General features: G+C 41.5%; 1 protein-coding gene across 2 annotated transcripts in view; it reads right to left on the bottom strand.

Annotated features, from left to right (window-relative positions):
- The window catches only part of Znf892 (zinc finger protein 892), a 29,600-nt gene extending 16,204 nt beyond the window's left edge, over positions 1–13,396 (bottom strand). For both annotated transcript variants that reach the window (XM_074050235.1, XM_074050234.1), the window contains exons 1-4: positions 13,309–13,396; positions 11,974–12,062; positions 7,569–7,671; positions 6,998–7,084 (exon numbers count right to left, since the gene is read on the bottom strand). In XM_074050235.1, coding sequence (XP_073906336.1) covers positions 6,998–7,084; positions 7,569–7,653 — 172 coding nt within the window. In that variant the 5' untranslated portion in view covers positions 7,654–7,671; positions 11,974–12,062; positions 13,309–13,396. The remainder of the gene's footprint in view (positions 1–6,997; positions 7,085–7,568; positions 7,672–11,973; positions 12,063–13,308) is intronic.
- Positions 13,397–14,694: the final 1,298 nt, after the last annotated feature.

The raw sequence follows: 14,694 nt of genomic DNA on the forward strand, positions 1-14,694 counted from the left end.
TTACAAAGGAAGATCCAACAACAGGAGACCCATCTCACTGACAGAAATAAGCACAGGCTTAGGACGAAAGGCTGGAAGAAGATTTACCAAGCCAACGGCCCCCGAAAACAGGCAGGAGTAGCAATACTTACCTCTGACAAAGTAGACTTCAAACCTACATTGATCAAACGAGATAAAGAAGGACATTCCATACTAATAAAAGGGGAAATAGGCCAAAAGGAAATAACAATTATCAACCTATATGCACCCAATGTCAACACGCCCACTTTCATCAAACATACCCTGAAGGACCTAAAAGCATATATTGACTCCAACACAGTGGTTGTGGGAGACTTTAACACCCCATTATCATCAATAGATAGGTCATCCAAACAAAAAATCACTAAAGAAATCCTAGATCTAAAATATACAGTAGATCAAATGGACCTAGTTGATGTCTACAGAACATTTCATCCAACTTCTACACAACATACATTCTTCTCAGCAGCCCATGGAACCTTCTCCAAAATAGATCATACCCTAGGGCACAAAGCAAGCCTCAGCAAATATAAGAAAACAGAAATTATACCATGCATTCTATCTGATCACAATGCAATAAACTAGAACTCAACAACAAAAGTGAAGACAAAAAACATGCAAACAGCTGGAAACTGAATAACTCATTGCTTAATGAACAATGAGTCACTGATTAAATAAAAGAGGAAATTAAAAGTTCTTGGAAGTCAATGAAAATGAAAACACAACCTACCAGAACCTATGGAACACAGTGAAGGCAGTCCTGAGAGGAAAGTTTATAGCTATGAGTGCATATATTAAAAAGACTGAAGGATCCCAAATCAATGACCTAATGATACATCTCAAACTCCTAGAAAAACAAGAACAAGCAAATCCCAAAACAAATAGAAGGAGAGAAATAATAAAAATAAGAGCTGAAATCAATGAAATAGAAACAAAAAAAAAATTCAAAGAATTAATGAAACAAAAAGTTGGTTTTTTGAAAAAAATAAACAAGATTGACAGACCCTGGCAAACCTGACTAAAATGAGGAGAGAAAAAACCCAAATTAGTAGAATCAGGAATGTAAAAGGGGAGATAACAACAAACACCATCGAAGTCCAGGAAATCATCAGAGACTACTTTGAGAACTTATATTCAAATAAATTTGAAAATCTTAAAAAAATGGACAGATTTCTAGACACATATGATCATCCAAAACTGAACCAAGAGGATATTAATCACCTGAATAGATCTATAACACAAGATGAAATTAAAGCAGCAATCAAGAGTCTCCCCAAAAAGAAAAGTCCAGGACCTGATGGATTCTCTGCTGAATTCTATCAGACCTTTAAAGAAAAACTGACACCAACCCTCCTTAAACTGTTCCACAAAATAGAAAGGGAAGGAAAACTGCCTAACACATTTTATGAAGCCAGTATTACACTTATCCCAAAACCAGGCAAAGACACCTCCAAAAAGGAGAACTACAGGCCAATCTCCTTAACAAACATTGATCCAAAAATCCTCAATAAAATAATGGCAAACTGAATTCAACAACACATCAAAACAATCATTCACCACGACCAAGTAGGCTTCATCCCAGGAATGCAGGGGTGGTTCAACATACAAAAATCAATAAATGTAATAAACCACATTAACAGAAGCAAAGACAAAAACCACTTGATCATCTCAATAGATGCAGAAAAAGCCTTGGATAAGATCCAACACCATTCCATAATAGAAGCTCTAAGAAAACTAGGATTAGAAGGAAAGTACCTCAACTTTATAAAAGCTAATATGACAAACCTACAGCCAGCATTATACTTAAGGAGAAAAACTGAAACCATTTCCTCTAAAATCAGGAACTAGACAAGGATGCCCACTATCTCCACTCCTATTCAACATACTACAGGAATTCCTAGCCAGAGCAACTAGGCAAGAAGGAAAAAAAGGAATACAAATAGGTAAAGAAATTGTCAAAATGTCCCTATTTGCAGATGACATGATCCTATACCTTAAAGACCCAAAAAACTCTACTCAAAAGCTCCTAGACACCATCCATAGCTATAGCAAGGTAGCAGGATATAAAACCAACATAGAAAAATCATTAGCATTTCTATACGCTAATAATGAACAAACTGAGAAAGAATATATGAAAACAATTCCATTTATAATAGTCTCAAAAAAAATCAAATACCTAAGTGTAAACCTAACAAAGGATGTGAACGACCTCTACAAGGAAAACTATACACTTCCGAAGAAAGAGATTGAGGAAGACTATAGAAAGTGGAGAGATCTCCCATGCTCATGGATTGGTAGAATCAACATAGTAAAAATGTCTATACTCCCAAAAGTAATCTACATGTTTAATGCAATTCCCATCAAAATTCCAATGACATTCATTAAAGAGATTGAAAAATCTACCGTTAAATTTATATGGAAACACAAGAGGCCATGAACAGCCAAGGCAATACTCAGTCAAAAGAACAATGCTGGAGGTATCACAATACCCAACTTCAAACTATATTACAAAGCAATAACAATAAAAACAGCATGGTACTGGCACAAAAAGACATGAAGACCAGTGGAACAGAATAGAGGACCCAGATATGAAGCCACACAACTATAACCAACTTGTCTTTGACAAAGGCGCTAAAAATATACGATGGAGAAATAGCAGCCTCTTCAACAAAAACTGCTGGGAAAACTAGTTAGCAGTCTGCAAAAAACTGAAACTAGATCCATGTATATCACCCTATACCAATAGTAACTCAAAATGGATCAAGGATCTTAATATCAGACCCCAAACTCTAAAGTTGGTACAGAAAAGAGTAGGAAATACTCTGGAATTTGTAGGTATAGGTAAGAACTTTCTCAAAGGAACTGCAGCAGCACAGCAACTAAGAGACAGAATAGATAAATGAGACTTCATAAAACTAAAAAGCTTCTGCTCAACAAAAGAAATGGTTTCTAAACTGAAGAGAACACCCACAGAGTGGGAGAAAATATTTGCCAGCTACACATCAGACAAAGGACTGATAACCAGAATACATAGGGAACTTAAAAAACTAAATTCTCCCAAAATTAATGAACCAATAAAGAAATGGGCAAGTGAACTAAACAGAACTTTCTCAAAAGAAGAAATTCAAATGGCCAAAAAACACATGAAAAAATGCTCACCATCTCTAGCAATAAAGGAAATGCAAATTAAAACCACACGAAGATTCCACCTCACCCCTGTTAGAATAGCCATCATTAGCAACACCACGAACAACATGTGTTGGCCAGGATGCAGGGAAAAAGGAACCCTCTTACACTGCTGGTGGGAATGTAAACTAGTACAACCACTCTGGAAAAAAATTTGGAGGCTACTTAAAAAGCTAAACATTGATCTACCATATGATCCAGCAATACCACTCTTGGGGTTATACCCAAAATACTGTGACACAGGTTACTCCAGAGGCACCTGCACACCCATGTTTATTGTGGCACTATTCACAATAGCCAAGTTATGGAAACAGCCAAGATGCCCCACTACTGACGAATGGATTAAGAAAATGTGGTATTTATACACAATGGAATTTTATGCAGCCATGAAGAAGAACAAAATGTTATCATACACTGGTAAATGGATGGAATTGGAGAACATCATTCTTAGTGAGGTTAGCCTGGCCCAAAAGACCACAAATCGTATGTTCTCCCTCATATGTGGACATTAGATCAAGGGCAAACACAACAAGGGGACTGGACTTTGATCACATGATAAAGCAAGCACACACTTGGGAGGTATGAGGATAGGTAAGAAAGACACCTAAAAAATTAGATAGCATTTGTTGCCCTCAACTCAGAGAAACTGAAGCAGATACTTTAAAGCAACTGAGACCAATAGGAGAAGGGGACCAGGAACTAGAGAAAAGGTTAGATCAAGAAGAATTAACCTAGAAGGTAACACACATGCACAGGAAATCAATGCGAGTCGACTCCCTGTATAGCTATCCTTATCTCAATTAGCAAAAACCCTTGTTCCTTCCTATTATTGCTTATACTCTCTCTTCAACAAAATTAGAGATAAGGGCAAAATAGTTTCTGCCAGGTATCGAGGGGGTGGGGGGGTAAGGGAGGGGGTGGGGGCAGGGGGGAGAAATGACCCAAACATTGTATGCACATATGAATAAAAAAAAAAAACCAAAACCTCAGTGCCAAAAAAAACCCACAAAAAACAAAACCCAGTCCTACCACACAACTACAAAAAAAATAAATAAATAAAAGTAATGCCAAACACAAGGGGATTGGACTTTGATCACATGATAAAGTGAGAACACACAAGGGAGGTATGAGGATAGGTAAAACACCCAAAAAACTAGATCGCATTTGTTGTCCTCAACGCAAACAAACTAAAGCAGATACTTTAAAGTAACTGAGGCCAATAAGAGAAGGGGACCAGGAACTAGAGAAAAGGTTAGTTTGAGAACAATTAACTTAGAAGGTAACACACATGCACAGGAAATCAATGTGAGTCAACTCCCTGTATAGCTATCCTTATCTCAACTAGCAAAAACCCTTGGTCCTTCCTATTATTGCTTATACTCTTTCTACAACAAAATTAGAGATAAGGGCAAAATAGTTTCTGCCTGGTAGGGAGGGGTTGGGGGGAAGGCGGGGAGAAATTACCCAAACATTGTATGCACATATGAATATAATAAAAAAAGAAAAAAAAAGTAATGCATAAAACAGCAGTGTTTGTGGAAGGGGAGCTCAAGCTCTATTTGCTCTGACTGATCCCCAGCCTGCCAGAGTACCTGCCCAAAGATCCTGGGCTGACAAGTTTCATTGCTAAAAACATTTAAGTACTTCCAGGCTTAGATGGTGCTATGGTTTGAATATTCCCCAACAATTCATGTGCTGGAAGCTTGAATCCTAGTGTGGCACTGTTGAGATGGTGGGGGAACCTTGAGGAGGTGGAGCCTAGGATATGGCTCAGTGGTAGAGCACTTGCCTAGAATGTGTGAAGTCCTGGGTTCCATCCCCAGCACCCCCAAAACACAAAATAGGTAGGATCTAATGGAAGGTGAATAGGTCAGTGGGCACAATGCTCAGAAGGGATTTATGCCAGTCTGAAGGAAAGGAATTAGTTCTTGTAAGAGTGGGTTGTTATAAAATGAGGCCACCCGTGACCTTGGTCCCTTCTATACATGACTCTTTCTCTTTCTGTTTCTCTGCTATGCTGTGATGCAGCCAAGGAGGCCCTCGTAAGGGTTGAGCCAATGTAAGTGCCATGCCCTTGACTCTCTAGAACTGTGAACTGTGAACCAAATAAATTTTTTCTTCTTCTTTTTTTTTTTTTTTTTTGGTGGGACTAGGGTTTGAACTCAAGGCTTTGCCCTTGTAAAGCAGGCACTCTACCACTTGAGCCACACCTCCAGTCCATTTTGCTCCAGTCATTTTGGAGATGGGTCTCAAAGTATTTGTCCAGGCTGGCCTTGAACCATAATCCTCCTGATCTCAGTCTCCCAAGTAGCTAGGATTACAGGTGTGAACCAGCAGTGCCTGGCTTATTGAAAAGAAGTTTATTTAAATAAACTTCTTTATAAAGGACCTAGCCTGGGGGTATTTTGTTATAGAAACACAAAACTGTCTAATACAGATATCTAACCATGTCTCTAAATGAAACAAATCAGTCTAATGTTAGAAACTATATACCATATGAGAAGGGCCTGGGACTTTAAAGGACAAATAGGTAGAAAAAGGTCAAATGCAAATGGACATCCAGCTAAGGGAAATGGAAGAATTAAAGCCCCCAATATTTATGAAAAACACATGATGAGTGGAGAATACTAAGGGACTTTCCTATCTGGTACTAAGGTTCAAGTTGGAGAACAAAGAAGGCAAAATATTTGGGCAGGTAGACTAACAAAGGCCTTGAAAGTAGGTAGAGAAATAGGCAGAGTAAGCAATCCACTAGAAGAATCTAGCAATCTTATTTTCTGGATTACACAAGGATAAGACCAAAGAAAGTATAATTAACTGCAGTCTATTGCACTAATCCAGTTTGCCAGAAGTAGTAGAGTCAAATCCATGACATTTTTCAAAAATAAGTTACCACATTTTATCAATAGTATTCATTTGCTTAGCACATAGGGTGGTACTATTCTAAACATTTTTCTTGGATTATTTCATTTGATCCTCAGCACAGCCTATGAGTTAAGGCTATCATTATCCTCATTTTACACCTGGAAAATGTGACTCACAGATTTTCCACTTGTTAAAGATCATGGAGCTACTGAGTAGTTATGATCACCTTTGAACCCTGGAAAACTGGTTCCAAAGTCTGCACTCTGAACCATCATGCCACACTACATCTATATGGATAGGGATAAACCAGAAATCAACTTAGAGTCATTGAGCTGAGACTCAAAAAATAGCATTACCCTACAGAGATAAAATAGTATATGTGAGCCAGGTGCTAGTAGCTCACACCTGTAATCCTAGCTACTTGGTAGGTTAAGATTGGGAGGATTGAGATTTGATAGTTTGTGAGACACACACCCCCCCCACAGCAAAATGGAGAAAAGAAAAAAACTTAAAAAAACATCCAGAGCAAAATGGAGAAAAGAAAAAAACTTAAAAAAACATCAAAATGGACTGGAGGTATGGCTCAAGCAGTACAGCAATCCCCAGAACCACCAAAAAAAAAAAAAAAAGAATATGTGAATAAGACTGGTTTAGTCTTAGACCCAAGAAAGTTATTAGCATTAAAATGTTGGTTTTGTTTTACTTTATTTGGGAGAAAGTAGTTTGAAAGGGTAGAAAAGTATTTACTCACTAAAAAACAAATCAAATTCTGACTTTATCAACAGACCATCTCCACAGAGCTGGAGTGTGGCACAGGAGAGACAGGAGCTCCAGTTTCATGTTTCTATGGGTCTACCGACCTCTGGAAAGGCTCCTCCACAAGCACTTTCAAAGGACCATGTAGGTTGTGGTCCCAATAGTCACTCACCTGGACTGGCTGCTTCTGAGACTTCTCTCTCCAGCTCCTCCCCATGCTCCAACTGAGAGATCACATCAGGCTTGGAAATTGGAAGCCCTGTTCATGGGGAAAGAAAAGAGAGTCTGGCACAGAGTTCAGTGATGACTCCTGGGTCTTAAGGGAAGACAGTATGAGAGAGGTCAGGTCTGGGTTTTTTTCTCAGCAGTGCTCAGGAGAAGGCAGGAAGATTGCAATGGGGTTTATTTGAGTTTAGAAATTAAGTCACTTGTGTTTACCTCTTCCTAGTCAAAGAATAAGCATTCATTCTCTTAAGAGTTGTTTTTGCTAGAACTTTGTCTTGGCATCCTTGGTTAAGGTGTAGAGCAAAAGGATGCTGCATGCCCGTATTATAACAGTGTCCATTTCTAGCTCTAGGAGCATTAAAACTATATCCAGGAACAAAAAGCACAAGCTGCCTGTGTCAGGCTTTACAGAAATCAGTTAAGACCTTACAGAATTAAGGCCCTCAGAGCTTCTAGGAACTGAGGAAGTAAAGGTACCACACTGGGTAAATTCACAGGGACGGGGACGCCATCCTTACCCAGCAAGACCAGATTCCTGTGCTTCTCAGGCACATCTCCCTGAGGAGGCTTCAGCTGCCCCCAGTGGGTGAGAGCCTCAGCCATATCCCTGATCAGCGATTCCTGAAAAACCAAACAGCAGTGCTCACCAACGGGCCTCCTTCCAGAGGCCTCTGGAAGGGACCCAAACTGACAGCACAGGAGATGAACAGGAAGGGAAAGAGGGCTAGACAGTGGCTCTGAGAGTCCTTTCAACACCAAGATTCTCTGGCATATTTAAAGTTTATAGACTCACTCTTTGCCTCTTTGCATCAGAATTGCATGCAACCTGCAGGTATGAAGCAAAGCACCCTCAATGTAAAACCCAAAGGTACAAAGTTTGTAATTTATATATCAGTAAATTAAATTATAGAATTCTTCACTATTTATACATGAGAAAGGGGAAAATTTTAATTGTGAGTTAAATATTTTCTCTCTCTTTTTTTTATTTTTGGTGGTTACTGGGCCTTGCACTCAGGACCTGCTTGCTAGGCAGGCTCTGTACCACTTGAGCCATACCTCCAGTCCTTTTTGGCTTTTTAGTTATTTTTCAGATATTCTTGTATTTTATCTGACCTTGGACTATGATCCTCCTACCTATGCCTCCTGAGTAGTTGGGATTACAAATATCTACCACCATACCCAGTTTGTTTGTTGAGATGGGGTCTTGCTAACTTTTTGCCTGGGCTGGTCTTGATCCATAATCCTCCTGATCCCTATCTTCTGAATAGCTGGGATTGCAGGCATGTGCCACCATTCCTGGCCCTATTTTCTTTAAAGTATGTTTTTAAAATATATGAGTTCATGAAATAGGAAGTATCTTCTCTTTACTTTCCCTTTCAAAATTAAATGAGTCCTGTATATGTTAAAGATTAAGATGTTTGCTGCATGTGCTACAGAATATGGACTTACTAAAGCCCGAATTATTATGGAAGTTCCTGAAGTACGCTCATCATTTCTCACAACTGCCCTGCTGGGCCTTCCCCACCCGCTACTCTATTCCTCATACACTGACCCTTGTGTGTTCTCCAGTCAGTAGCTATATGTCAGCTCTCCATGTGCCACATTCCCTTTGCCCCTTTATACATGCCATCTCCTGTTCCTGAATGTTTGCCTCCTTTCAGCTACTTGGGTCCTACTCACACTCTAGATCTCCACTCAGGTTTTCCCCCAGGAAAGCTTCCTGAGTCTCCAGTTGTGGCACCTGGTCCTTCCTTTCCCTGGAGTCACATATGCTGAGGGACTCTTGAGATTAGCATCTGTCTGTCCCATTAGGTTCTAAGCTCCATGAGAGAAGAGTCCAGGTCTGTTTTGCTAACCAAAGCAGCCCTTGTACCCAGTACAGAGCAGAAACTCATTCAATATTTGTTGAATAGTTGAATGAAGGAAAGAACAAATGAACAAGAATCAGTTGAAACAAGATGAAATTTTCTTTGGGAAATGTGAGCAGTGTGAAATTTCTTGGGTGTGATGGTGCATGCCAATAATCCCAGAACTCCGGAGGCTGAGGCAGGAAGATCATGAGTTCAAGGTCACCTTGTGCTACATAGTGAGTTTTAGGCCAGCCTGGGCTAAATAGTGAAACCCTGTCTTAAAAAACCAAGAACCAAGACTGGGTGCTGGTGGCTCAGGTCTGTAATCCTAGCTACCCAGGAGGCAGAGATCAGGAGGATCACAGTTCAAGGCCAATCTGGGCAAAAAAGTTTGAAAGACCCCATCTCAACCAATAAAACAAAAACTGGGCACAGTGGCATGCGCCACTCAAAGATGCCTACAGCAAAAAACAAATAGGGGCTAGGGGCATGACTCAAGTGGTAGAGTGCCTGCCTAGTACAGGCAGGGCCCTGAGTTCAAACCCCAGTACCACACACTCACACACACACAAATAGTAGAAACAAATCTCAATAGGGTGTTCTAAAAAGTGTGCACAGGAACAGAGGTAGGCAAGGGAAAAGAGAAGTGAATTAAACATTGAAAACACTGCAGGAGTGCTCGCGGTAGTCTAACCTTGATCAAGATGGCAGGCACAAAGTGTAGTTGTTTACTAAAATGTGGGAGGAGGGAGCAGGATGGTAAAATGTGTCTTTGAAACTGTTTACTATGGATAAGACAAGTGTAAAATAATCTTTCTAACTCTTTAAAAAGAATTTCTATACAAGTACAATTTAACTGAGATACACTCAAATAGACCAATTCCTGGGCTGCTAGCAGTGAATGAGCCTTACCCCTCTTTGAACTACCACTCTTACCATGAGCTCTGACTTTATACCGCCACCTGTCATTTTCTGACAGGGTATAGTCTGAGAAAAGTACTGACAGGCAATTTCATCCTGGAGTGAACATCACAGAATGTACTTACACACACTAAGATGATGACTGTGCCATCACTAGGCCATATAATCTTTCAGGACAGCCCTCATTTATGTGGTCCCTTATTAGCCGGAATGTTATTATATGGCCCATGACTGCACTTGAGTATAATGGTAAATATTGTTTATATTCAGCATTCTAATGTATATGATATGGCCCTCCAAAACAACTGATAAAACAATGTATAAAATGAATAAAGATGAAAGAAAATCCCCTGGCCAAAAATAACCTCTTTACTCTAACTCTTGAAGTTTTAAATCATATACTTCAAAAATTTATATTCTCTTAAGGGCCTCAAGAGTAGTCAACACAAGGAATATAATTTGCAGTCTTTTTTCTTTACAAATAGTGCTAACACTAACAGAACAACTGGCAGTTCTTTTCAGACTAGTTTCTCAAGAAAACCTCCACATCAAACTCATTAAGTGTGCGCACTATGGCTGGAGGGCACAGGGAGACTAATGAGACACTGTCCAGCTGATGCTATTGACTTTTTCTCCCCTCTTCCCTCTGAAAGAGATCTACAAATTTACAGCTCAAAACCAACACAGAGTGGACTGGAGATGTGGCTCAAGTGGTAAAGCACCTACCTAGCAAGCACAAAGCCCTGAGTTCAAACCCCAGTACCATAAAATAAATAAATAAATAAAAACCAACACCGTTTGAAAGGCAATAGCAGTGGTGCATGCCTAGAATCCCAGCTAGGAGGCAGAAGGATTGTGAATTTGAGGGCAGTGGGGCAAAGTTGGTGAGACCCCATCTCAAAAACAAAATAAAAGCAAAAGTGTTGGGGGCATGGCTCAAGTGGTAGAGTGCTCGCCTAGCCTGCACAAAATCCCCAGCACTGCAACAAAACAAAACAATAACAACAAAAAAAGAAGAAGAAAACAGATTGAGTATCCCTAATCCAAAATACAGAAATGCTCCCTAACTGGACACTCTCTGATCAGTGATAGGACACCATACGTGGAAAATTCTACATCAGGAAACTTTGTTTCATGTGCAAAATTATTTAAAATATTATATAAGATGATCTTTAGGCAATGTCTACAAGGACGTACAAAAAATAAAAATGAATTTCGTGTTTAGCTTTGGTTCCATCCCCAAGACATCTCATTATACACATGCAAATATTCCAAATGTCTTTAAAATCCCAATCAGAAGCACTTCTAGTCCCAAGCACTTCAGACAAGGAACACTCAGCCTCTCATCACTCCAGGCATCGTCAGCATCCACACACTTGGAGTCCTGGTGTGATACAGGTAAGTGGCGCCAGCACCTGCACAAAAAGTGTTCCCGTGTCCTGGCCAGGTCCCACAAGGGCATCCTAACTAACTTTTCTCCCCGATCAGTCATTGCATGTTCCATCTTGCTGGGCCTCTAAAATCCTTCAGGGGGCCTGTGTGCCTCAGGAATAAGACCCGGGGCAGATTTTCCTGCAGGCTGGCTACAACACCTCCAAGTCTCTCACCACATTCTAACTCACCTCACAGCAACTCACACACCTCTCGAACTCGCTCATCATTTGGGGATATTTTTTGTTTTGTTTTGCCAAAGCTGGTCTCCTGGAATATTGCTTTAATCTACTTTCAACTATCTAATATCCCTTGTTTTTAAAAGTGAAGCTTTTATCACAAACCTTTTTTGAATATTCTAGATCATGGAAAACCTTCCAGAGCCATGTTTATGACTTGTCCCTCTGAGTTCTTCATGCTGCTTTTTATGCTATTTTATGTATATATGTTTTACTGCTTCAGGAAACTCCATAGCAGAGCAAGTGGTATGATTAATTTGCATCTCACAAGGCCAATTACAGTACCAAGTAAGCAGCAAGCACTCTGTGGGTGAAAAAGTGATGCTGAGAAAGAAAGTCTGTGCAAGTGAGGAGCATTTCCTGTCAGGTTCATCACTCAGTTAATCTGGATGAACCCACTGGTCCAGGAATAAGAGTGGAACAATTTCTTAACAATGGGGGAAAACACATCCATGTTGAGAAAAGAAGAAATCTAAACTTACCTGGGACCCAGGAGTCAGCAACACATCAGTTACGCCATTTTCTTTTGGGTTTCCAGCACCAGGAATATTCGATTCTTCAAAAAGTGATCCTAAAAGTGGAGATAGGAGCTGTGACAATGAACTCTGGCCTTACAGTAAGCTAGTAGAAAGTGCCACATGCAGTTACTTCACCTAAGAGGGAAGTAAGGGACAATTCCATAACATCCTTGATGCAAGACAGCTGTGACCTTTGCTGCTGCAAGCTCCTCCTGTCCTCCTCTGCCCTTATACTCCACTGGACATCTGTCTCCTAAGACAATCTGAACACACAAACTAAATACATATTTCTGTCTCTCTTATGCTGAGTATTCAAAGCAATGCTCAAAGTCTTGTGTATCCACCTGTGCCTCAATTACTGATTTGTCTCTGTTGCATTTCAGGCTCAAAGGATGAATGAAAACTTCTTTATGAGCACTTGCTTTTCTTTTTGGTGGGAATGGGGTTTGAAATCAGAGCTTGGCGCTTGCAAAGCAGGGGGCTCTACTGCTTGTGCCACTCCTACAGTCCATTTTGCCTTAGTTAGTTTGGAGATAGGGGCTCATGGCCTATTTGCCCCGGCTAGCCTCAAACCTCCATCCTCCCGATCTCAACCTCCCAAGTAGCTAAGATTACACTCATGAGCCATCTGTGCCCAGCGAGCACTGGCTTTTCAGGTACATTTGCTGTCTCAGAAGAGCAAAGGGGTCTTGTGCGAAAACATTAAAAAAAAACAAACAACAAAACCCAAACCAACCAAGGAACAAAAAAATAGGATTCGAAACAATTCCAGGGACTTCTCGAATCCTCATTTTGCCTATCTGCCAAGTGGGTTAGTCTCCTTTCTACTGTCTTTCGGGGTTACTGTGAGGACAAAAGGAAGTCATTACCAAAAGCCAAACACTCAGGACTATTGATTTGAGGGGGTAAAGCAGACACCCATCATCCTACAGACCAGCAGGCAATGGAAGTGGCGCCAGCTATGGCTCTGAAACCCAATGAGAGGCAACTAGTAGGAAGGGCTCTCTCTGAGAGGACGCGATGCTTCTCCCGCCTGCGCTGCCCCAGCCAGAGGGCAGCCTTTCTCCTCGTCTCTTCGCATCACTCCCATTCTCACCTCTGCCCCCACTCTCCATGGCGACTCCCTCCTCCGCCCCACGCTGGGGACCACCGCGCGCGCGCACGGGGTCCAGCCAGAGGCCGAGAACGCGCGCGACCCTCGCCTGGCGGCCCTGCGCCCCCCGCCCTCCTGCCACCAGCCTTCCGGGCACTCAGACTCTTAAGGACCCGTGCTGAACCCTCTTTCACCCCAGGCCCGACCTCACGCACGACACGGAGACAGCCTGGGCCAGGTGACAATGGCATCTAAGAGCCCGCGGGGCCCAGTCGCGCCGGCAGACCGCGAGGCTGAACTACAACTCCCAGAATCCCCCGCGGGGGTGCGGCTCGTGTCCCGGATGCCGCTTCCCAGAGGACTCAGCGGCGCGGTTTTCTACTAGCCCCTGGCCGTCTCCCGACAGGGTACACGGGGATTGCCCCTCCATCGGTGCCAGGTTGGAGTGCATTAAACCCCACCGAGTGTGGGGCATTGTTCCCCGTAACCTTAGCCCCTGAGTGTGGTGCTCTTTACCCAAGCAGGCTTTCCATCTTGCATTGCCCTGGACATAGTGGCCTGGAAAGGGGTGGGATTCTTCCTTCACCTCCTATGAGGCCTGTAACATTCGTTGTTGCCACTTGAAAAAAACATGACTGGAGGACAAGTTGTTAGGGCAAGGAAAAACATTTATTTGGAAAGCTAGCAAACCATAGAAGACGTTCACCAACCAAGACCTCATCTGGGGACTGTAGGTGCAAGTCTTATATAAGGAATTGTTGGGATCCATATCAGATAGGCAAGCACTAGGTAGTTACAAATTTCAGGTGGTTGCTTTTCTGTCTCCAAAATTAATGACTTTAAAAAAAACAAATAAAAGCAAGTGGTTATAAGAGGGTTTGGTTAGGTCCTCCTTCAATAACAGGTCCATTGTAGCTGTGAGCCCGATGATTGGCAGTATCAGTGTTATCTGAAGGTCAGACAGCTATCAGATTTCATGAAAGATGTGAAAAGTATAGTTTATTAGAATAGAAAAGGCACTTTCAGAGGTGAAAGTGGGTCAGAGAATGTCCCTCACATCTACTTCAGAAAAGATTTCATTAAAGTTTTAGAGATTTGGAGTGTAAGGTGCCTCCCCAGGACCAGCCTACAAGAATTTATTGATACAAAAGTTGTGAAAGAATCACAACATGTCTCAAGAATCACTCTGCATGAGATTACCCATGGCCAGCTAAGAAAACCCCACTGGGTGGGGAGAGGATTTTGCAATGGAATGAGATTATGACATTATGAGATTATGGTAAAAAGGCAACTCCTAGTCAAAGAAGGCCACCTTAACCTGTTTAGACCAGAACTTGTTTTCATTTGGGACCAGGGACAAGAGGATATAATGATGAGTTACATTCCAGAGCAAAGTTAATCTTGAGGAGGATCTGGCCACATCAGGCCTTCTCTTTATTAGTTTGCACCAAGCATCCTCCCTATTGATCATATTGGGTTTTATAAGAATGTGTAACCAGAAGCCTTGGTCTAGAAAAGTTTAGCTTGCAGCATGTAAGCAAGCAGGCCACGAGACACAGAGAACAGGGATCTTAACACATATACATTGAACC

Source organism: Castor canadensis, chromosome 12 (genome assembly GCF_047511655.1).
Source record: "Castor canadensis chromosome 12, mCasCan1.hap1v2, whole genome shotgun sequence".
Taxonomy (NCBI): Eukaryota; Metazoa; Chordata; class Mammalia; order Rodentia; family Castoridae; genus Castor; species Castor canadensis.